Source organism: Neofelis nebulosa, chromosome 4 (assembly GCF_028018385.1).
Source record: "Neofelis nebulosa isolate mNeoNeb1 chromosome 4, mNeoNeb1.pri, whole genome shotgun sequence".
Taxonomy (NCBI): domain Eukaryota; kingdom Metazoa; phylum Chordata; class Mammalia; order Carnivora; family Felidae; genus Neofelis; species Neofelis nebulosa.
In genome coordinates, this window is record NC_080785.1 from 136,289,004 (window position 1) to 136,312,821 (window position 23,818).

The 23,818-nt window shown below is 54.4% G+C and overlaps 1 protein-coding gene across 1 annotated transcript in view; it reads left to right on the top strand.

Annotated features, from left to right (window-relative positions):
• Nucleotides 1–23,818, top strand: part of LRIG1 (leucine rich repeats and immunoglobulin like domains 1) — a 116,328-nt gene that overhangs the window by 70,923 nt on the left and 21,587 nt on the right. Inside the window, exons 4-9 of the mRNA XM_058726242.1 lie at nucleotides 9,043–9,180; nucleotides 11,555–11,698; nucleotides 13,721–13,864; nucleotides 16,110–16,253; nucleotides 18,188–18,331; nucleotides 20,277–20,357. Coding sequence (XP_058582225.1) covers nucleotides 9,043–9,180; nucleotides 11,555–11,698; nucleotides 13,721–13,864; nucleotides 16,110–16,253; nucleotides 18,188–18,331; nucleotides 20,277–20,357 — 795 coding nt within the window. The remainder of the gene's footprint in view (nucleotides 1–9,042; nucleotides 9,181–11,554; nucleotides 11,699–13,720; nucleotides 13,865–16,109; nucleotides 16,254–18,187; nucleotides 18,332–20,276; nucleotides 20,358–23,818) is intronic.

Sequence of the window (23,818 nt, forward strand, 5' to 3'; positions counted from 1 at the left end):
TGTATTCTTGAGGCTTTTTGTGGGGGACAGGTGCAGGCAGGGGGGCACGTGAGGGTGGTTGCCATCTGACAGTGTGGCTGAATGAAGCAGCACGCAACAGGGCATTTGGATGAAATGACTTTTCGGACACATTTCAACTCTGGAGGATTTGGTTTAAAAGAAAACTACCGAAAAGCGGGGGGGGGGGGGGGTAAAGAAAAGAAAACTGCCGGTGTTTGATAAGGGGGAACAACGTTTGCATGCCCTGTGACTGCGCCACAGTGCCACTCCTGGACATTGATGCTTGCCAGAAACGCATGCCAGTGTGCACCAATGATACATGCAAAAGACGTGTGTTCACAGCTGGGACTCTTGCAGTAGCCCACCCTGGAAATCACTCAGTGCCCACCAATGGTGGAAGAAAATATAAATCGCTGTGTACTGTCTCTATAGACATATCACACAGTGACGAAAAGGAATTTCCTACTAAGGCAAGGACGGATCCCATGAACATACTGTTGAGTGAAGGCTGGACGCTGAAGAACACATCTGGAATGATTCCATGCGTATAAAGCCCCAAAGTAGGCAAAATTAGTCCCCGGGGGTAGAACAGAGCTGTTCCCTCTGCGAAGAATGGCCACTAGGAGAGTGACAGGAAGGAGGCCGCACACATTCTGCATCTCGATGTGAGTGGTTGGCACACGGATGAACGCCCTGGTAAAAACGCATCGAGCTCTGCGCTGGGAATTTACGCACTTCTCCACATGCCCGTGCGGTTGCCATAAAAACGTTTACAAACAAATAGGACAGCTGCCACCACTGGGCCATATGGTCTGTTGGGCGGTGCTGTAGTTTTCAACAAAGGAGAAATTACCATCTTTATCCACGTTCCTGAAATGGGTAGCATCTTCTGGTGCTTGCCATAGTGCGGCCAGCCCCCATAGGCAGGCATCAGGGCCTCTGTGGCCCGTGCTGGGTTTTACACTAAATCGGTGATGAGGTCACTAACTGTCTCGTCTTCTGTGGGTTCCGTGTATGGGCTGTAAAATACTATGGCAGCCCCCCCACCCCAGCGTCACCGAGCGCATGTGCCTGTGCGGGGGCTGTAGGTATGGTGGTGCAGAGCCAGAGCACGAGTTCTGTGGCACCACGGGCTGGGCCGGGTGCAGGGTGCTTCTCGTGCTCAGAGCCTGCAGGGTGTGGAGTGGGAGCATCCAGCCGGGATCCTGGTGGCAGGTGCGGGGTGGGGGCAGTGCTGGCAGGTGCGGGACTCTGCCCCCCAATTTCGGGGCTAGATTGTGTGAAACTATTTCTTAGCCAGAAGTTCAAACGGAGAGAGATCTGGAATTTGAATTTTGCTGATGCTGTTAAGTAAGACGTATGGAGAGTTTGATGACTGAGATAACACGGAAGATGTGTTGTCACCAGTGAGAATTCATACTCTGGGAGTTGTCAGTGTGGATTTCTGGGAGTCACCATCATTCTCTGGAAGAGCAGAAGGGTGTGCCTGCTTAAATGTGAGGACTTTGCATTGGCCAGCTTCAATGTGTCTGCCTAATTGGAAGAATTAAAGAGAGGAAGGATAAACTGAGGATCGCTGTTCTCAGATCACCCTTTGCACCTATCTGTCTCCACTGGCTCCAGGCAGGATCCCGGGTTGTCTTTGGAGGAATATAATAATGATGAAGACTTAGGTCCCATTCAACTTCCTGAAGAGGTAGAAAAGACATCAGTGGGAAAGATTCTAATTAGTGATGTCTGACATGAGCCCTGGAGGAACAATAGGAGGGTTCTTCCCTGTAGGGAGGCATTTACTGCCATTTTGTAGGCAGTTAAACCAGATGCCGACAGTGATTTACCAAAACCAGTTGCTAAGCTGCCTCTGAGCTGGAAATGGAAGCTGGGGGACTCCCCACACCGACGCACAGTAGTTGCTATAGTGTCGACCAGGGGACAGTAAACTGTAGGTAGTGGGCCACATGTGGCCCTCAGCTTATTTTTGTAAATAAAGTTTTCCTGGAACAGTCACACTCATCCATTTACCCATTGTCATATTACACTCTAGCATCAGAGTTGAGCACTTGTGACAGAGCATACATGATGCACAAGCCTAAAATATTTACCATCAGGTCTATTCTAGAAGACGTTTGTTGACCTGCGGTGTAGACAATAGGTGCATAACTTCAGGAACCAGCTGCCATCCATTTGCCCCACCTTGACCCTGCCTCCTTTGATCTCGTTGCCCTTTCTTGTGGCTGTTGTTAGTGACACGAGATCTTTTCCACCACCAAGGGGAATACCTTATAAACCAGGCTTTCACAGAACCATAGTGGAGCAGTCACTTAGGATAAAAAGTTTAAAATGTTGGTTTCAAATGCCTCTGTCTGTTTTACCGTCCAATTTAACATCAGCTCTGAAAACATAGCCAAGTGGAGAGGGCTTATCTTGCCTGCTCTCTGCCTTTGAAGACCGATTTTATTTTGAAGCCTTTAACAGGTGTTGGTTTAATAGACTTCTGCTGTATTAAGTTCTCCTCGCCCCAGAGGGCAGCCTGAGGGGTAAACCGCCACAGGGTGGAGGCGAATGTTGGGCCCTTCACCCTTCGCCGGCCGCACAACCTCAGAACCGCCCTAATTTGGTTTAGTGGCAGAGACAGGCTGGGCATCCCTCCCCAGCTCTCCATTCCCTAAGAATAAAGGTAGCCATTCGCACATACAGGTCCCTAAAGACATGGTCTCAAAGCAACTATTCTCTTCTTTCTTATGCAGAATGTCCTGCATAAGCGCTTTCCCTTCCTCTGCGTTGTGCGCGGAGATGCCCCCCCCCCCCCCCCCCCCGCACAAAGCCCTCTGCAGATTTGCTGCTCACGCAGGACTCCGGGAAGCTGGGTGGCCAGTTAATTACCCAGAGCAGTCTGAGGTGACCAGGAAGTAGCCGGCTAGCATTCAGATCCAGCCAAGCTTTGCTGAAGGTTTATGGATCGAATCCAGCACGAGGTTCTTAAAATTCTGCTGGGAGAGCCTCTCAGATGGCATGCCGGAGGGTCCTGCTCCCCTGAGTTTGCTTCTGGTTCTCCTTGTCTCTCAGCTGTGTGAGACCTCAGGAGAATCGCAGCAGGATCTCTAAGCCTCAGTTTCTTCCACTGTAACGCACAGAAAATAACGGTACCTTTGTCTTTAGATCGCCGTGTGATTTCCCTGAGGCTTTCGCCCAGGGCCTGCTGCCTATAGGTGTTGAGGTATTGGCCAGCTCTTGCTAAAAGGAACTTGAACAGGGACCCAGAAATTAGATGAGTGTGGACTTATTTGGGAACTGGGCAGTTAGGTAAAGGAGTCACCTGGTGACCGCTTCTGTGTTTGCACGTGGCATTAAAAAGCACGGACAGTTGCTTGAAAGTAGACCACCTGATGGGATCGGGGCAGCAACCACATTTTCCCAACTGTCTACGCTCAAGGAGGTAGGAGGGCTTCCCCTGAATACTGGCTGTCGGCTCGAGCCTTTATGGATGGGTGCGTGGAGGGGGGTGGCTTGGACAGGCCAACTTCCCCCGGGATAGGGGGCGGGCAGGGTAGAGTTTGGTGGGCTGGGGTCAGGGGTGTGCACATAAGCTATGCTTTGGCTGCAGGAGCGAGGAGGGGGTGTGATGCAGCTGGTTGGGGAACCATCAGGGTTCTAGCCATGGAGTCCTGCAGAAGCTTTCATCTGGGATTTACTTTGAGGCACAGCTCCCCAAGACGCTCCGGTCTCCCTGTGGTTGGGTGTGATGCTCTCTAGCCGGAGCACGCTTGTTTCATGCACACAGCTAAGAGGCAGAGCTCTGAGTCAACGCTTCACTGCTGAGAGAGGAGTCAGGCCTGCCTCCTCGCACCGAAAGGGCAGAGGAGTAGACAGGATCCAGTCATTCATTCATTTTATTCATTCTCTTGCCAGAGCACCTCCCGCTAACTAGGTCCTGAGCCTGGCTCTGAGGATACAAATATGACTAATAAAAACAAGAACCGGTTTTATTGAGCAACTGCTATGTGTCAGGTCACATCACCCATGGGGCATAGGAACTTCACACGTTGCTTTATAGATGAGGCTCCTCTTGAACTTCACGCCTGGAAGTTGTGTAACTGGGGTTTGAACTCAGGCAGGGCAGTGCTCGCGGCATGTTCTGTGCTGTGCCAAGTCCCAGCCCAGGAAGAACTCCTGGCCGTGGGTGGAGTTGCCACGGTCCACGGAGACCTCTCACCCGCTGGGATTCTTGTTTTGAGAAGGAGGGGAGGCAGAGTCCACAGGAACGCAGAACTGTGTGGTCAGTTTTGCAGAGTACACGGAGTTCAGGAAGGATGTGATCAGGGCTCTGGGCTAGAGTGTGGAGCAGAGAGGGGCGCCTGGGTGACTCAGTCGGTTGAGCATCCAGCCTTTGGTTTCGGCTCAGGTCATGATCTCACGGTTTGTGAGTTTGAGCCCCACATTGGGCTCTGCGCTGACAGCTCAGAGCCTGGAGCCTGCTTTGGATTCTGTGTCTCCCTCTCTCTCTGTCTCTGTCTCTCTCTCTCTCTCTCTCAAAATGAGTAAGTAAAAATTAAAAACAAAAAAGAGTGTGGAGCAGAGAGCCTAGTCCAGCGGGGAGAAGCAGTGCGTCCTTGGCAGCTGGGAACAGGGGTGTTTAAGCCCTGAGGACCCCTGGAGCTGCTGCGGGCCAAGTGTCTTGTGTTGTCTGGGCCGTGCTGCCACAGGCCAGTTGACACCCTTTCTTTCCTTCATGTTCCCTAACTGAACTCATCTGCTTGCAGGCTTTTCTTCTGTTGAAATGCTGGCGAGCCCCAGATCTGTGGGATTCAGAAATTTAACCCGTATTCATTTTTTTTCACCACATATTTATTGAGCACCTGTTATGTGCCTCACACCATTCCAGTGGTTGGAGACACATTGGTGGACAAAACCGACTGATAGCTCTGCCTTCTTTGAATCACATCCTGGTGGGAGGGAAGATGTTAAACTGGAAATAAGCATATTGCTGGGTATATTAGGTGATAATTAGAGCTTTTGGGAAAAATACCATAGGAAGCATAGTGGAAAGTGTGTGTGTGTTTGTGAGAGAGAGATGGGGTGAAGGAGCCTATGGGTTTAGAGAACATGGCCAAGGACATTTGAATAAGATGGGAAAGGGTTAAGGGGATACCATCTATGGGTCTCGGGGGGCAGGGAGGAGCATTCTATGCAGAGAGAAGGGCAAGTGCAAAGGTCCTGAGACAGGTGTGTGCCTGCGTGGGAGAGGGTCCATGTGGGGCAGTGTGTGAGGAAAAGTGCAGAGACAACAGGGCGCTATGTGGCAGTCACGTGGGCTTTGGAGACCGTTGTGAGGGCTTAGTCCTAAATGAGATGCAAGAGCCATCTTTTGAGTTGTAGGCAGTGGATTCTTGTAAACTGACTTTGTTTTTCGGTTTGGTTTTTATATCGTGATAATATTTACCATCGGGATCCTTTTTTAAGCTCGGTAATGCGAAGTACGCTCATTGTGTGCAACTAATTTCCAGGGCTTTTTCCCTCTTGCAAAACTAACCCTCTGTACCCATCGAACACCTCCCCTTTCCTGCCTCCTCCCGCCCGGCCAAGAACTACTCTACTTTCTGCTTCAGTGAATCTGACTCCGCCAAGAAACTCACAGATGTGGAACCAAACAGCATTTGTCTTTCTGTGATCGGCTTTTTTTGGTTTCACGTGACAATGCCCTCCAGATTCATCCATGTTGTAGCTCAGGTCAGAATTCCCCTTTCAAGGCTGAAGAGTAGTCCGTGGTCCATGTATGGGGCCCTGTGTTCATCCACTCATCCCTCCAGGCACATTTGGGCTGCTTCCCCTTCTGGGTATTGTGTGTAATGTTGCTCTGAACATGGCTGTGTGTGTAAGTCTTTCATTTTTTTCAATTTTTTTAAATGTTTATTTACTTTTGAGAGAGAGAACACATGAGCATGGGGGAGGGGCAGAGAGAGAGAGAGAGAGAGAGAGAGAGAGACACAGAATCCGAAGCAGGCTCCAGGCTCTGAGCTGTCAGCACAGAGCCCGACGCGGGGCTCAAACCCACGAACCACGAGATCATGACCTGAGCTGAAGTCGGTCGCCTCACCGACTGAGCCCCCCAGGAGCCCCTGCATGTGTCTTTGAGATGTGCTTTCAGTCCTTTGGGATATATAGCCGGAGGTAACACTGCTGGATCACGTAATAGTTCTTTAATGTTTTGAGGTTCCACCCTGGCATTTTCTTCAGCACTTTGTTGTGGTTCCTCTTTCCCTACATGCTTGTAGCCATCGTATGGGTGTGAGGTGGTTTCTCACTGCGTTGCCCTAATGATTAGTGCTATTGAGCATCTTTTCCTGTGCTCAGTGGCCATGCACTTGTCCATCTTCGGAGAAATATCTGTTCAAGTCCTTCGCCCATTTTTTAATCAGGTTGTTGGGGTTTTTGGTTGTTGAATTGTAGGAGTTCTTTGTATATTCTCGATACTAATCCCTTATCAGATATATGATTTTCAAATGTTTTCCCCCCATTTCTTGGGATGCCTTAAAGGATCTCTGTGGTTACTGGGTTGGGAGTGGTCCGTATGTGGACAAGGATGGAAGGCATAGCCACTAGCCTAACCAGGGTATTTTAATATTTGCAAACCAGAATATTTAGTATCACTGATGCAGCCTCCAGCTGTCATCTCCAGCTCCCGTGGGCCCCTCTCGTCCTCTTCTCTTGCGTCTGTGTCTGTGTTGCTGCCCCGTCTCTCCTCGACCACGGGCACGTGGAGTCCCTGCTCCCCAGGGTGGCCTGGGGGCCCTCGCCTGGTGTGCTCTGTCTGTCCCCAGTGTCCGGTCCTGCCCCCAGAGCTGGACCCCGCATGCTGGTCTGGCAGAATTCAGCACGGCTCCTGGCACGTTTCGTCCACCTTGCCTCCGACACCCTCACTCCCACGCTCTGTTGTGTCTCATCCGCATGGCTGCCCCTTGGGCCAACTGGGGAGCTCTCTACAGCGTGTGAAAGAGCCCCATCCTCATTACCGTAGCCTTCCTCCAGAGTGGGGCTGGTGTCCCACAGAACGTGCTGGAGTTGCTAAATAAACAGACTGGCAAGAAAGACAAAGACAGGTGTAAGATGAAAGGCAGAGACTGAGAGACGAGGCGCAGTGAGAGAAATGTCGGGGGGCTCGCAGCTGTCCCGTGGGCCCTTGCTGTGTGCACGGTCCCTTTCTGCCCCACTTCGGGGCCGCACTGGGGCTCCTTGCCTGCTTTCACATCGTCTCTTCCTGGCTCCTTGGTCCTGCATTCACAGTTCCTGGACGAGGCTCAGCTCTGCTGCCTTTATTTCTTGTTCTTTCTTTCCCATACTTAACATGATAAAGGTTTTCTTTTCTTTTTTTCTTTTTCTTTTGGAGTCAGAAAACTGAAGAGACCATCTCTATTAGACACATTGTAAAGAACTCAAAGGAAATAGCTTCTGGGGGGTGGGGAGGGGACACGAAGGGAAAAGCGGCCTTTCATTCTGGGGAGACTTCCCCGTGTCTGGAGTTGTGCCCCTGTAAATGGGTGTTGGGTTCAGGGCCTGGGAGAGTTGTGAAAACACAAAGGAGCGGACAAGAAGCCCCAGGGCTTCTGGGAGAGAGAGCCTCGTTTATGCCTGCTGGAACCGATTTGGCCAAGCGTGTGTTTAAAAGAGATGCCACCGGGTACGCGACGCCTGGCTCACTCGTGTTGTGTTCAAGAATGCTTTGATTGGCCGGGGCCCCTGACGCTGTTCACTCAGAAACTGGCCCGAGTGAGGGCCTGGAACCAGCACAACCCCAGCACATTTCGAAGCATCTGAATATTGGGACGAGGGCTGCTGGGGTTTGAATCTGCCCCACGGAGCCAAATCCACGGTGGGGGCCACCCCGTGTCCTGCAGCCGTTGTCCGTGTTTCTTGTCTTTCTCCTGATTAACTGGTACTGGCCGGTTGGTTAGACCGTGGGTTTTTCAGGAGGACGACACGTGCAAGTAAGTCACGGTGGTAGACTGCCTTCCTTGGGCAGGGGTTAAACACTCCGAATGCTTGGGTTAATGTCTGCTTTAGTGGGTCTCCCGTATGCCTGAAATAAGGGGTGGTGGCCCCGTCTTCCATACGAGGAAACTGAGGAACAAAACTGTCAAGGGGGTCGAGTCGGAAAGATCGGAGGATTCAATTCCGGCCAGACTGAGCGCCCAGTTCCTGTTGCCCTTAGGTTGTCAGAATCGTGTCATTAAAAAAAAAGAAAAAATCCCTCGTGCCTGTCTTCACACCTGGCAAAATGTGTGGTGCGTGGCGATGGGTTAAGTTAGATGAGACCTGAACTCGGTGCTCTGGAGCCTGCAGCCTCCTAAGTGATGGGGCTGGGCTGCGTTCTGAAGATGCTAAGTGAGAACCACACCAGGAGCTGGCTGGTTCCACCGGGCACATTCCTTACGGGAAAGCGCCCTGGTCAGTTCTGAGTTGCGGTCTCTCTGTTCTTTGCATGGCGGCCTTCCACATTACTCCTGCGGGCTTCTCCTTGGGGAGAACCTAGGCTTTGAGTTTGGGTGGACAGACTTGTCATCGACAGAGAATTCAATACCTTAGCAGCCAGCCAGCAGGTGATAACGTCACAGCAAGAAGAATGGGAGAGCTCGTTTTAAGATTGCTACCATCATTTTAAAAAAAAAATTTTTTTTTTTTAAAGGAGGGCAGGTGCACCACCTGGGTGGCTCCGTCGGTTAAGCATCCGACTCTGGCTCAGGCCATGATCTCGTGGTTTGTGGGTTCAAGCCCCACATCGGGCTCTGTGCTGACAGCTCAGAACTCGGAGCCTGGTTTAGATTCTGGATCTCCCTCTCTCCCCCTTTCCTGCTCATGCTCTTCCTCTCTGTCTCAAAAATAAATAAACGCTAAGAAAACGTGACACCACTCTTATAATTTTCTGAATGAGCAAAACAGGGAGGAAGACGTGTGAAAAGAGGCCGGGCGGGGGGGTTGGGTAGAGGGAATAATGGTTCCCTTGCAGAAAGACACGCTCAGGTCCCCTTGTCCGTTTGTGTGTTTTAGGCAACACAATAAGATTCGCAGCGTGGAGGGGAGTCAGCTGAAGGCTTACCTTTCCTTGGAAGTGCTGGACCTGAGCTCGAACAACATCACGGAGATCCGGAGCGCCTGCTTTCCGCAGGGGCTGCACATCAGGGAGCTGTAAGTGCCCGTGCCCCGCCGTCACCACCCGCGTGCACGCGGGGTGCGCGTGTCCTTCTCCCACCCCGCGGCCTGCCTGAGACTCCGGGCGTGGGCGCACCCCTCTGGCCTCCCTCGGCAGGGCGCCCGGGTTCCTTATCTCCCGTGGGCACAGGTGTAGAGCATTTCCTAAGGAGCGGCGTTTCTCTGACAGCAGGGGTGGAGGTGGGCACAGGGAGAGCTTGGCAAGGGGCCTCTCACACCCACCAGCTGAGGGGAGGGTCTGGCCCTCAGACACAGGTCTGTCTTGATAGAGGGCCTATGTTCTTTGTCCTTCCCCGGGCTGCTTGGGGAGAAGGTTCGGGGGCACTTAGAAAACAGCACTGTGGGGAGACCTCCCTGCTGAGGCTGAAGCAGTGGGTGCTGGCCTCTGCGGCACTGACCCCCGAAGCCTGGCGTGAGGTCTCTTCGAGCAGGCCCTGACTCCCTTCTGCGGCTTCCCCGGCCCTGTCCTCTTTGCTGGTCTGTGTCTCGTCTGCCCATCGTCCTAGCCCTTCTCACACCCAGTGGATGGTAGAAGGGAGGAAAAACCGTGAAAGCCTGTTGGGCTTGCTGGTAGAAAAATGGTGCTTCGGAGAAGAAACGAAAAACCCAGGCTCCGGAGAGGTCTTCAAATGACACGAGTTTTCATTTCCTGTGTTCTTTTACTGATCCTGAGTCGTTTTGGAGATCGTCCATGAGGCTGGTTTAGGGGTCGTTATGACCCCTAAGCTGAGGGAGGCCAGGGCTTTGGCACAGGGATTTTCCAAGACCCCCAGGAGGGGGCGTGATTTCTTTCTAAGGCTGCATCAAGGCACCAGATTTGGAAACGGGGAGGGGGGGGGGGCCTGGCCTCTGTTAAGCCTGTGTGACCGTGCTCAGCCCCCACTCAGGGCTTTGCGAAAGTGTCCAGCCACCGCCTGGCATTCCCTCGCTTGGGACGAAGGAACCAGCAACTGCTCAACTGAATCACATTGACCTCCGTCTGCACGAAAGCAGGAGGGACTATTTTGGTAGCTACTGGCCGGTGTGTATCTTCATCCCACAGACTGTTCTTCTGTAATGGGGAGTGTTAAGAACACACAGTCCAGCCCCATTTGCACAGAATCCTCTTGTGCCGTGGCCTGGGCCACTGCCGGATGGGGAGGCAAGAAATGCCTGCTTCTCTTCCCTTCTCTGGTGGAGCAGACTCTCTCTGGTCTTTTTCCTTGCGCTACAAAGAGCAGCATTTGTCCAGGGAAGACAGAACGAGAGGTAGTAACAGTAACTTTAAAAAAAAAATTTTTTTTTAATTTTTATTTATTTTTGACAGAGAGAGAGACAGAGCATGAGTGGGGGAGGGGCAGAGAGAGAGACACACACAGAATCTGAAGCAGGCTCCAGGCTCTGCGCTGTCAGCACAGAGCCCGATGTGGGGCTCGAACTCACAAACCACGAGATCGTGACCTGAGCCGAAGTCAGATGCTTAACCGACTGAGCCACCCTGGTGCCCCAATGGCAGTGACTTCTGATAGGAATAGTGTATCATTCCTTCCCTTTCTGTTTTCTCTCTCTCTTTTTTTTTTTATTGATAGAATTTATGCACCATGGAAAGCCCGGATGCAACCTAGTATATTGTAGTGTGGTGTGAGGGGAGGTGCCCTTTACATACATAATCCGCTAAGTGGACGTCCCGTTGCAGAATTGAAGGGATCCTGTGCAGGTCTCCTTCACTAGTGTTTCTCTGGATACCGTTTCAAATGATTAAAATGAATCAGTTTAGACACATTTGTAAGTGTGTGTGCGTGTGTGTGTGTGTGTGTGTGTGTGTGTGTGTGTGTATAAACATATAAATGTATCTGTATACGTATCAAGCTGTGTGGTGAGACCCACTTTAACATTTAAGACTATTTCTCTAAATTAGTAAATCCATTCTGCCCTTCGCCTGGAAGTTGACATTCTGATTCCTAGGGCTTTTCTCACCAACCTTGACCCCTAACTCTTGGTTGGGGGGTGTTGAGGGACTCCTGCAGGTAGCTCTGGAGACGGCCGGTGCTCGGCCAGGCTGGGGTGCGAGGGTGCTGGGGTGGAGGTGACTGACGTCGACCCCCCGGCCCTCCAGCGGAAGGCCCTGGCCACAAGCACAGCATGCTGGGGGGCTGAAATGACACCTCCACCAGGGCCTGAAGTGGAGGGTACTGACACCTAAGTCTCCTGGCTCCCCCATCCGGGAGTTTAGGTGACTGATGTGTCCCTGGAAACCCACCCCTCTGGGTGTTGCTTTGGCTTCTCCCCAACCCAGGCAACTCCGGTGTCTGTAACGGGGTGAGGGAAGCCCCCTTCTGACCATTTCATTTTCTGTCCTCTGTCCTTCCAGCAACCTGGCAAGCAATCGCATTGGCAGCCTGGAGTCGGGAGCATTTGATGGCCTGTCCCGGTCGCTGGTAATGCTTCGCTTGAGCAAAAACAGGATCACCCAGCTTCCTGTGAAAGCATTCAAGTTACCCAGGCTGACGCAACTGTGAGTATAGAAACCTGCACTTTAATTAAGGTTAGCCAAACTCTGTGGAGGCCAGTGTTCCCCACGGACCTCGTTCCAAATGCGACCCCTTCCTCACTCCCCGTCAGGTTTTACATACGCCGTCATTAATGGCCTTGTGGTGACACCTAATAAAAGCAAATTAGAAGCCGGGTCTGGTGCCTGTGGGCTGCCTCAGGTTGCTGAGAAAAAGATCCACTGAGGATATACATGCTTGTCCTCACTGGCACTTTGCAAAATGAAATGAGGAGTCCTGCTGGTGAGCTGATCCTGGCTAATGCTTAGGCTGTGTGGCTTGGGTTATTTATCTTGGGGTTTTTTGTGTTGGTTTTTTTTTTTTTTTTTTTAATTTTTTTTTTTAATGTTTTTTATTTATTTTTGAGACAGAGAGAGACAGAGCATGAACGGGGGAGGGGCAGAGAGAGAGGGAGACACAGAATCGGAAGCAGGCTCCAGGCTCCGAGCCGTCAGCCCAGAGCCCGACGCGGGGCTCGAACTCACGGACCGCGAGATCGTGACCTGAGCCGAAGTCGGACGCTTAACCGACTGAGCCACCCAGGCGCCCCATTTGTGTTGTTTTTTTTTAAAGTACCCATAAAATCTGTACCATGGTGGCTCAGTCGGTTGAGTGTCTGACTCCTGACTTCAGATCAGGTCATGATCTCACGGTCTTGGGATCGAGCCCCGCATTGGGTTTCACACTGACTGTGGGGTCTACTTGGGATTCACTCTCTCTCCCCTCTTGTCCCTCTTCCTCACTTGCACATGTGTGCTCTCTCTCAAATTAAAAAATCTGTACCGTGGACGTTATGGTGTCCCACACTTTTTGAGCAGTCTGAGAGGAAATTAGTGTAGACCGAGATGGACTGTCTCCATCTACTATGATTTTTTTTTTTTTTTGAAGAAAGCATTTATTTGTTTAGTTCTTTGATATCTGAGGCCGAATGCTCTCCTAAGATGGCACAGGGTTGGAATCAAGAAAACCTGTTTTCCAGAGCCCGGTGGACCGTTTGTTCCCTGGTTTTTCATTTTCCTGTATTCTCTTTGTATTAGAAGAGAACGTTTCAGGAAAAGAAGCTGATATTGGAGACTGGGTTTAAACAGAACGCACCGATTGTTCGGGGCCAGATTTGGTAGCAAGACGGTGTGCCCCCCACCCCCCAGAGCTCTCACTGCCTGTGTTGTGCACACGTGTACACACACACACACACACACACACACACACACCCCACCCCCTCTCATTAGATCCAGGCTCTGACTCTGCTCTCTTCAGCTCTGGAGAAGGTCTCTTGATGCTCGGGAGGTTGTGTGGGGGACAGAGTCATGAGACACTGCAGAAGTATTTGGGGAAAACCAAGGGCTTTCTGGTTAGCTCTGTGTTCTCCCCTCCCCTTCCCCCAGTGTTACTAATGGATCCAGCCCACCCAGATTCCTGAAATCTTTTGGGCAACTGAGGTTTTATCACGCTGGCGTCGGAAGCCGAATGTGTGGGCTTCACTGGTGCGTCAGCCCCCTCCTCGCCCAAGGGCACTGCCTTCTCTCCATCAGTGGGGACCCTGTTTGTGCCTTCAGTGGGAAGCGTCCTTGCCACTTGGCACCCAGTGGATCGGTTTTTCCCGGGGTGAGGCGTCCGGTACGGATTTCTGTTGCTGAGCTGAGAGACACCTCACCTCAGACGCTCACATCCTGAGTCACACCCACCTCCTCACTACAAAGCCATGGAGAGTTGGGGAGGAAGTGGAGCATTTGCTCACGTGGGGGCGCGGTGGGGCCAGCATCTGGGGAGCCCCGCGCGCTCCTTCCTCCACCAGCTGTGGCCCAGTCAGCGTCAGCGCCTGCGCCTGCGTGGCGGGCAGGAGTGTCCGTAAGACACGTCGCAGCCCCGCTGGGCCATCCTCGCCGCGATTCTCCCGGCTGGGCTTCTGGGCCTGCGTGGGAACGGTGGGAGGCGTCGGCAGGGTGCGTGCCGTGAGCCCTCTGAACCCGCGGTCTTCATCTCCTCAGGGACCTCAACAGGAACCGGATCCGGCTCATCGAGGGCCTGACATTCCAGGGGCTCGAGAGTTTGGAGGTGCTGAAGCTGCAGCGAAACAACATCAGCAAGCTCACAGACGGGGCCTTCTGGGGCCTGTCCAGGATACACGTGCTGTAAGCGCGACGCCGGGTTCCGGGCGCCGCGGGCCTGTGTGTGTTCCTTCGGCCCCCTGCCCGGAGGGGTCACGTCGGACTTCAGCCGGCCGCGGGCCCCCCCCACCGTGTGGGCTCTGGCCGAGCACGGCTCCCTGTCTTCGGGGACTCTGCCCCAGCTGAGCGTCGTCTTCTCCCAGGGTTTGGTCAGGGAAGCAGCTTGGTGAAGGTGGGAGAGGGAGCCGTTTTGCTGGGCTCCACCCCCCCCTCCCCCCCGCCCCCCCCCGCCCCCCCGCATCCTCAGTGAGCAGCGGGGTGCAGAGTGGGCCCCCACCCCACACCCTCCCCTCTCCCCCATGCTGCAGGAAGTTCCCTGTCTCCCTGTTGGGGATTTGACAGTCTGTCTTGAGATGCAGGTGGGCCTAAAATGTATAGTTCATCCTGGGAGATTTATTTATGTTTCGTGAGCTAATCAAGTCGCTCGGCGCAGATGTTCCGCTTTTATCCAGGGAGCGCGCTCTCCAGACAGATGCGCGCGGCCCCAGAGCTCGCTTGTGCGCCGAGTCACGTAAAACCACGGCAGGAAGACATATGGAGAAGGGCAGGAAAGGCGGCTCTGATCTTCCATTTTTAAACATTTAAATTAGTTTATTTTCAACGGGAAGTAACATACACTCATAACTGAGTAAAATGAGGGTAAAAAAGCAGCCGGGGGTCCCCTTCCCCTGTCCTCTTCCCCCCAGTTCTGCTCCCAGGGGGCGGTCACTTACAGTCCTTTCCCGGTTGGTTTTTCTTTTCTCTTTTTTTCATTATTTTATGTTTAACTAATCTCTGCAGACAACATGGGGCTTGAACTTAGAACTGTGAGATTAAGAGTGGCACACTCCACCGACTGAGCCAGCCAGGGGCACCCCTCCTTGTTGGTTTTTCTGTGTGGAGTTTTGTTCGTGGTTATTTCCACGTTCCAGGACGTATCCCACTGTGTCTACGTTTGTCAACGGGAGATTTCTTGGGTTGTGGTCAGCGATGTAATTTGCTCAGGACCCCACCCCCTGGCCCCTCCTTTCCAGTCTTACCAGTTACATCACTGTGTTCACATCCTTTGTTATCTTTGCAGCTGAGACAGAGAACAAAAACCCCACATCCGGTTTCATCGGCTCTGCACCCTGCTCGTTTATCCGAAGCGTCTCTGATGAGCGCCTCTTCCCGCCCACCCCCAGACCCACACACTTTGTGGGGTGGGGGCATTCGCATTAGCGGTGCCGTCTTGCTGGTCCCCTTCTTCCCGGTCCTTTGATTGGCCTCAGCTCTGTATCTGTTCAGAAACACTTGCCCTTGACGTGCTTACAAGTGTCGTTTTGAACCTGGAATCCCAGGTGTTTATGTACTGGGTATGCCGACGTTCAAAGAGAAGGCTCAGAAGAAAATGGAGTTAGCACGTCCCATTTGGTTTTTAGTTTGAGCAGATTCATCCCGTGCGGGGGGATGTGTTGCCCGAGAGGTTATTTATAAACGAGCTCACCTTTTGGGCAGTGGCGGAAAGTGAGATAGACAGGGCGGAACCCGGTTGTCCAAAGACCTTGTGATACTGAACGTGGGGCAACATTGGAATTAGTACGTTTTATGCAAGAGGCCAGTCCAGGACGGTCGTCCTGGGCTAGGGTGTGCAGGGTCGAGAAGCAGCGTAAGAACGTCCTCACCTGACCGACCCGGTGGGGCCTAAGTGCTGGGCTCTGTGCTGAAATTGTGACGCACGTTCTCCTGTGTGCTTCTCGTATCAGCCCTGTGAAGTTGCCACCTCGGGTCTCTTCGTATTATAGATGTTCCTGCCTCATTCAGCCAGCAAAGTGGCAAAACTAGGATATCGATCCAAGTAGCCTGAGCCCAGAGCGAAGGTGTCTCTGGGCACCAGACCTGGGTTCGAATTCTGGCCCCTCGCTGCCCACTGAGCTGGGGACTGAATCTTGGAAGTCATACGTCACTCCTCCCTGCCTCAGCGTCACGTTACCTGTCAGATGGGGATAAGAGGTCCCTCCCCTCCACCATTCTGTCTTCTTCTCTTCCTTGAATGGGCTCGGCTGCTGCCGGGCGCGGTGTGCCCGCGTGTGCACCTGGGTCCCTTGGAGTCGGCTAACAGGGTCCCCTTGCCCTCTGAACCCCGAGTCCACCGGGACACTGGCGGCCCCCCGTCGGGTTTGCCCATCGTCTCCCGCGCCCGTGTCTGAGGCAGAGGGGCCGCCCTCACCCCCGTGCCCTGTCATTGCAGGCACCTGGAGTCCAACAGCCTGGTGGAGGTGAACAGCGGCTCGCTCTACGGCCTGTCGGCCCTGCAGCAGCTCCACCTGAGCGGCAACTCCATCGCCCGCATCAGCCGTGACGGCTGGAGCTTCTGCCAGAGGCTGCAGGAGTTGTAAGTGTCCCGCCTCGGCTCTGTGCACGGCGACTCTGGGAGCCCGAGCCTGGGGGCGACCCTCCGGAGCGGGCGGCCCCGGGCCTGAGGCACGGCGGCCTCCAGGGGCCCGGCCGGCGCGGGCGCTCGGAGCCCGGGCCTTGTGCCACGTCACTGGGTCATTGACCGCGACAGTGGCACCGCCGGCCCCCCGCTGGACGTGCCGGTGTCCCCCTGTTTCTCAACATGTGCAGAAGACAGGAGGTCTTAGAGGGAAAAAGTCGATCCTCACCATGTTGGCTCTTTCCCTTTAACGCGCTCCAGGTTTCTCAGTTCCAGTTTACTCCACTGTGGTTGTGGGCTTTTTTTTTTTTTAAGAGGATCTGGGTGGATTTTCTTTTTTTCTAGGCTTGACTGTAGGCAAAGAGTCACCCACGGAAATGAACGGCTGTTAAAAGTGCCAAGCTTGTGTCTTGTGTCTGTCTTGACTTCACCCAGCCAGCAAGGGGGTGGTTTAAGCTCAGTGTTGAGTCTTTTGCAGGTGGTGCTTTTGTCTGTCTTTCCCTCTTCTCCCCCTTCCTCCTCCCCACACCCACTGCACAATGACCTGGAGTTTGTATTTCACTGAACCTGTGATTATCTCATGCAAAAACCCATAGTCCCGTCTCTTTCCTCGAACGTACCCTCCTTGGATTTTGTGAGTGTGTGCCTTAGCGTTAACCCTTGAGATTTAGCTTCCAGACATTCAGGGCAGTGCGGCTTGCTCTTCTCAAGTGGTATTGAATGAATGGCTTCTGACCATCTCCTGCCTCAGGCCATGCGCCCGCCCTCCCACTGCCCCCCTACCTCCCCCACCCCCACCAATTCCCAGGACTGATCTCAGCTGGTTGCTGCCCGGGCCTGAGCCAGGCCAGTGGCTAAGTGAGGAGGCTGTGTGCACCCCAGGTTTTGAGGCAGCTGGTGAGGGAGTGTTCCCAGTGCCCCTCTCTGGCAGGTGGCCCATGTGGAGCCGTCTTTCCCCTTCACAAGGGGCAGAGAGGTCATGGAAATGCCTTGACCAGCCTGTCAGTTTTCCCGACGTCTGGTAACCTCGGAGCCAGATTTAGGATTGCTTTCCAGCGTTCTGGTCCTTCCTTTAAGCTAAATGCTTTAATTGCAGGTGAGGATGTAATTTTGATCACTTGCCAGGTCTTTGTGACTGGCAGACACCAGGACTGACTTCTCAGGAGGGAAAGAATGTTACTTCCTGCTGCCTTTAAAAACTCATAAATCTTCTCCGAGTTTATTTGGCTTCTTCCTGTCCCAACCCAAACTTCCCATTTTTCAACGGTGGAGGACTACTAAGTAACAACCCAGGGCCGTGTGGTGTCAAGGTTCATGAGGGCGTGCTGGGAGGAAGGTCTGATTCTGATGCTCGGGGCAGATGTGTGGTTGGGGGGGTGTGTGATTGGGGGGATATGTTCCCTGTCCTGCTTACAGGATGTCACGCTTACAGGCTGGCCTGGATGGGGGCAAGGGGACCGGAGACTGCCGCCCAGGTCGGGCGCACTGTTGTGGGAGGAAGGCTTGTTCCACGCAGTGGCTGGTGGCGCCCTCTGCTGGCCGATGTCAGGACTCTCGCTGGGCTCCCTTGCTCACCGTCAGAACCTCCTGGGCTCCCCGTCCAGGGTCTCGGGCCACAGTCGTGAGTGGTCTTTGATGGCCTGAGTCAGGACCCCCGCACGGACCCCAGCATGAGAGATTGGAACCCTAGGGTTCTGGTGTTGTATGACCTTGCGTCGTCCTCACAGCCTGATCTGCTGTCCGGTCTCCGTGGCTGGCACGAGTATTCCAGGAGCCTAACTGTATGGGTGTGGGGCCCTGCTGGGTTTCTGGCTGCACGACCACTCTGGCCCTTGGGCCTCGCATGAGCCTGTGCCGCGTTGGTGACGTTTGCTTCCCCCTCCCTTCCCCAGGGTTTTGTCCTTCAATAATCTCACCCGGCTGGACGAGGAGAGCCTGGCAGACCTGAGTAGCTTGAGCATCCTGCGCCTCAGCCACAACTCCATCAGCCACATCGCAGAAGGCGCCTTCAAGGGACTCAAAAACCTGCGTGTCTTGTACGTCGTTCATCGTGGGGTCGACAGAACGAAGGGGTTCCCTGCTGGGAAGGCGGGATAGAGCAAACATGCCACCTTGCCGAGTTCCCTTCTCGTTGCTGTGCAGTCAGATTTGTGCAGAGGGTCCAGCAAAGAACTAGTGGGGCAGAGAAACGTCTCTCGGTCCCCCCGAGGGTGGTGCCGATAGAGGCGACGACTCAAAACCCTGCTGTTACCAAGCGGTAATTCTGCCGTGCCCTTGCTGGGATGCCGGGATCCCCTTGTTGGGAGCAGCCGTGTGGTCCGTCTGTCTAGTCTCGAATCTTCCCCATGTGCTTTCACAACCCGTGTCCAGGAGGCCCAATTTCAAGAGAGGTATCTAGGGCCTCCTCTGTCTTCCCTTGAACTTCAGTAGGGCCATTGAAAAAATAGAGGCACTCATGTCATTTTCTTTCAAATTCCTAATAAGGTGGGGTTGCCAGAAGTTGCTTCAGGATGTTTTCCTGGGAGTTAAGATTTGTCTTTTGTTGGCTCTGGAGAACTTCCAGGCCCCCAGAGAGGGGTGTATGGCTTTCCACAGACAGTCGTAGTAGATCTGAAGCTGCCTTCCCAGCATGCCCCGCTGCCCGGAGGGCCTGTTCCAGTGTGACAGGAGGCCCTGTGCACTTGCACCTGGCAGGGAGGGCAGAGCGGGCTTCAGTGCTGGGCCGTTGTTGGGGAGTGTGAAACAGCCCGGATGCCAGGCTATTGAAGCCGAGGTCAGCCAGCCTTCGCGCTTGCACGGCCTGAATAACAAGGCCGGGGACATTCAGATTGAGCCAGAAAGAAGAGAAAAGCTTTGGCAGTCAGGGTGAGGAGCTGGGAGACAGGCACACAGAGTGGCAGCCCTGGGTCCCGGCTTTCAGTGTGAAGATAATAAGGAGAGACCCGCTGAAAGGAGAGGTCCCTTCCAGCAGCAGAATCTCAGGGCTCCGAGCCTCCTGCTGTAAGATCAAGGTCAGAAGGAGCACTGTGCCTCTCAGCCGGGGGCCCCCCTCCCTCCTGGCAGTGCTCATTCCTTGTGAAGGCTCCCATGGGGCCAAGAGCAGTGTCCCTTTCTCTTCCTGGCCTGCCTCAGCCAGGGTTTGGCGGAGGAAGGGGTAGGAGCCAAGAACCGTGGGGGGGATGTTGGAGGGGCTGCTGGTGGGGGCAGAGAGGGGGGCTTGGTCGCCAGGTGGGAGCATCGCCTGGCGCTGTCCTCTGCCCTGGAAGCCGGGGGAGGGGAGGGGGGGGAGGGAGCTGAGTCATCTGCCTTGTGATCTGCATTGTTGGAGGAGACTGGGCTGAAAAGTTGGCCTCATCCGCCAACCCTGGCAAGTGGGTCACAAGTCTGACTCAGCGCCCAGATGTCGTCCCTGGCTCCGAGTCCGCGCCTGTGCAGGCCCTGTGAGGAGGGGTGACTCGGGCCTCCGAACCCACTTGCCAGCATGGAGTGGCCCCAGGGAGGACCCTGTGTGGGGCCCTTTTCTTCGCTCTTTCCTCCATGTGCCTTCGGCAGTTTCTCAGTCAAGCCTAGGAAAGGGATTCTGGCTGGTGTGAGAGCAGACAGGAGCCTCAAAAGACCTCTCGGGCTCATTCCCATTCCCAGTGCCCGTGGTCAGTTGCCTGCTCTTGGGGGGTTTCCCACGTGCTGTCCGCACCCTGTCCTTACCCAGGGCCCAGCCCTACCCAACTGGGGAGCAGCCCACGGAGCTGGGGTGGCTGTGAGTTTGAGGCGTGCCTTGGCTTTGCGGGAAGGCCGAGAAGGCCAGGCTACACCGCAAGGCGTGCAAAACGGGGTTCCTGTGGCCCAGTGGCCACACTCGTGTTGGCCGTACGTTACAGCTGGGCATCGGGTGACAGAGCGGGTGTCTATTTTCCCGCTTCGTGTTAAAGAGGGTCGAGAACTCAGGCTGGATGGTGAGCCTTCTCTCTGTCTCCTCCCTAGGGATCTGGACCATAACGAGATTTCGGGCACAGTAGAGGACACGAGTGGGGCCTTTACCGGGCTTGAAAGTCTCAGCAAGCTGTGAGTATCTCGGCGTTGGCTCTTCTGTGGAGGGGGTGCACAGTGCTTCTCAGGCTCCCCCGTGCCGCCTCTTTTGTGGGCCCAGCTGGAGAAGGGCTGGCTCCCATTTATCTTCCTTTGTTTGGGAAGCAAAGTCTGAATAAGAGAGCCAAGACATCCCAGCTTCTCTGTGGCCAGTGGTCTCATCACTGCCCTGGGCGTTGGTTCCTTTGGGGCCGAAGATCCGGTGTTCAGAGGCCTGTTGGATTTTCTGTCCCGCTGAATTTGTGACTGACCGGGAAACGGCTGAGTTTTTTTGTCCTGCTTTGCACAAAAGAGTCTCGCCCTGTTACTCGATTCCTAGAAATTGTGTGAGATGTCTAAAGCCAAGTGCCATTGACGGTTTTGAGTCTTTGGTCAGTACTTCAGTTGTCAGTCATAACGTCACACAGAAACAGTCATTACGACAGGTAATGTAATGACTCGTTTTTATTCCTGGTTTCTGATGTTTTTATTTTTTTTTAGGCTCCTGGAGTTGTCAGTTACTGTGCAAGGCATGTGTGTACATGTGTTGTATCTGACAGCCAACAACCTCGTGAGTTAGGCTCTGTTATGCAACCTTTTTTGTAGTTGAGGAAACGCGGGTGCAGGGCCTTTGCCCAAGACCACACACTGTGGAGGGTCGGGACCGGCCGGTCTGGCTCTGGAGCCCACACTGTTCTCCCTGAGTGGGCCACCGCAGGAGCCTCTGGGATGGGGCAGGGGAGTCCGAGGGAGGGTCCGGGGCAGACAGAAAGAGGCAGTCACTGCTCAACCTCCCCAGGCCTGTTCGAGTGACTGCGAGCTGAGCACAGTACAAGTGTCAAGCAGATACTCTGAAAGCAGCCGCAGGGTGGAAGGTCCCGGGACAGCCTGTCGGGGGTGGGGTGAATGTCTTTCTGTAGAGGTGGTTTTGAAAAGTGTGGTTTTTCACACCATTTATACTCAGAGTTCTGAGTAAGATTAGCTCTCTTGGCTGTCTCGGGATTCTCGCTCTTCTCCAGCATGTCTCTGTCTTCCTTTCTCTTCCCTAAAAAAACGCTCTCTCCTCCCCGCCTCCTAGTCAGTTTGCCCAGCAAGCGCTGGGACGGGACAGCAGCTGTGCCCCTGGGGTGGAGGCCTTGCTCTCCGGGGCCTGCCTGGCCAGGTGTGAGTGTGTGCACAGGGGGCGGGGGCGGGGGTGGACGTGTCTCCAGAGGCTCTGCCCTGCAGGGGCAGGGGTGCCTGTGCCGGGACTCCTCGTTCTGCAGAGTCCAGCCTGATGCTGCCGCCTCTTCCCCTGTGTTCTCTCGTCCTTTTACCTGCTGGACCAGGGTCAGCAGCTCTGCCTGAGATCCTAAGTCCGCGGGCCTCCCTTGCTCTGTGCTGTTTGACACAGGCTCCCGGAAGGCAGCGCGGTTCCGCACCAACACGGTCCTGAGACTCCAGGGACCTTGTTGAAATACGATACCTCCAGCCTCCTCCCCCGCCCAGCCTCACTGACCAAAATTGTGGGGCTGGCAGGTTTCAAAATAAAGGGAGGACACACACAGTTGGGGGAATGGGGATAGTAGTTGCTTAATCTGATTAAATATGTATAGTCGTTTAGGCAGAACGGTACTGTGGTTACATCGCAAGAGGAAAAAAGAATCCTCTTCCCGGATGGAAAAACAAATGCTGTGATGCCCGTGACTCGGGTTCCCATTCAGCCCGTGGGGCTGGGGAAGGGGCAGCGGACAGAGGTGAAGTAGTGCCAGCACCCCTGGGTGACGAAGCAGGCACCCGTGGGGGTCGCGATGCTCCCCCACCTGCCTGTGGTGTGCGGTGTCCTCCCTGGGAAAGGGAAGGAAAGGAAAGCCCACGCTTCGCCGTGATCGTGGCACGTAGCTTGGGTAAAAACCACTCCCCCGGGTGTATGGAAGGTGTTGAGTAAACGGTTAACGGCAGAGCGAAGGAAGGGACTGGTGCTGCTTGGCTCTCCTCCCGGCCCACCTCCCCCACGCGCTGCCCGGACGCTCTCTTGCGTGGCCGTGGCTGGGAAATGTGGCCCTCACACCTCCCTGCCTTACTGAGCAGCCCGGTGGCAAGCGGTCGAGATCCATTAGAAAAGGGCAGCGTGTGAGCACAGGGAAGGGCTGCCTCTCGAGAGCGGTCACATCACGTGGACTCATTCACGCGGTGGGGCTGTGGTCAGTGCTGGGTCCCTTGGACCTGGTGGGGCCCGCCTTTGAAGCCCTTGGGGTCAGGTCTTCAGGGACCTGAGAATGGGAAGGGAGAAAGTCTTGCCTTCACCCATTTGAGGACCCAGGGTCCTTCCTGTCACGGAAGAGGCCAGATCTAAATTAAAATCTTTGCCGAGAAGGGAACACGGGAGCAGCAGAGCCTTAAAAGGCTTCCCTGGGCAGCTGTGGTGGGTGCTGTCCTGCCCGTAATGTTTCTGCCTGCTGAACACGGCCATGTGGACAGCTCTTCAAACCGGAGCTTCCTGGCAGGGCAAGTGTTACCTGCTCACCTGTGGTCAGTATGCTCACCTCTCACTGGGGGCCCCGTCATCATGTTGGTGGAAGACCTCCTGGGAAGTGTGCACAGCGTCCTAGTATGTGAGGAGGGAGGGAGGCTTTCTGGAACACAGATTAGCAGAAAGAGGAGCAGTTAATCACGTGTGTACGAGGGGTGATGTGAGTGCCTGCCCCGTGGTTCTAGCTCTTTCCATGGCTTTCTTCGGGGTGGGGCCGTGACGTGCGCGAAGGGAAGTGTTAGAGGAAACCTGGAATTGGACCACGAGGCCAAGCCTCTCCTGTGAGGTGGGCCTGAGTGGGTGCTGCCCCCCAGCCTGGGCAAGATCGCCCTCCCCTGTGTGTTCACAGAGCAGTGGCAGGGCTCACGGAGTGCTGTTCAGTGTCTCAGGTGGAGGAGAGGTGGGGAGGTGAACGTGAGCTGGACCAGGCCTCCCCTGGCGTCTGCCGGGCGGTGTTAGCAAGAGCTGAAAGGCCTTGGGGAACACTAGAGATGCACGAAGGAGTGGATGGCTGACTTCCAGGGTCACTGTCCGCGCCGAGGCAGGGGTGTGAGGCACATCGGCCCTGCGGTCCCTTCTCTGGGAGCCCCTGATCTGGGACAGTGGAGTCTCAGCTGCCCGCTGTCGTGTGGACAGAATGAGCACCACCCGGCCCGCGGTCCCGGCCATCCGTTCTGCGCATGGCTGCCTTTATTGAAACTGTCCCAGTTTGCCAGCTTAAGCCTGAGCCCCCAGATGTCCGCCTAGAGAAAGTAAGGGGCTATTTTAATCCCGCAGCAGGATGATTAGCCCCTACGTAATTGAGAATTTGTTTTATTGCTATTGTTACCATTAGAAATAACAGTCTGCCCTCATTATAAAAGAGGTCAGTGTGACTAATACGTAATGCATGAAATAAAGCACAGCTTTTTCCTGGATCTGGTTTACGGGAGATTTCACTAAACAG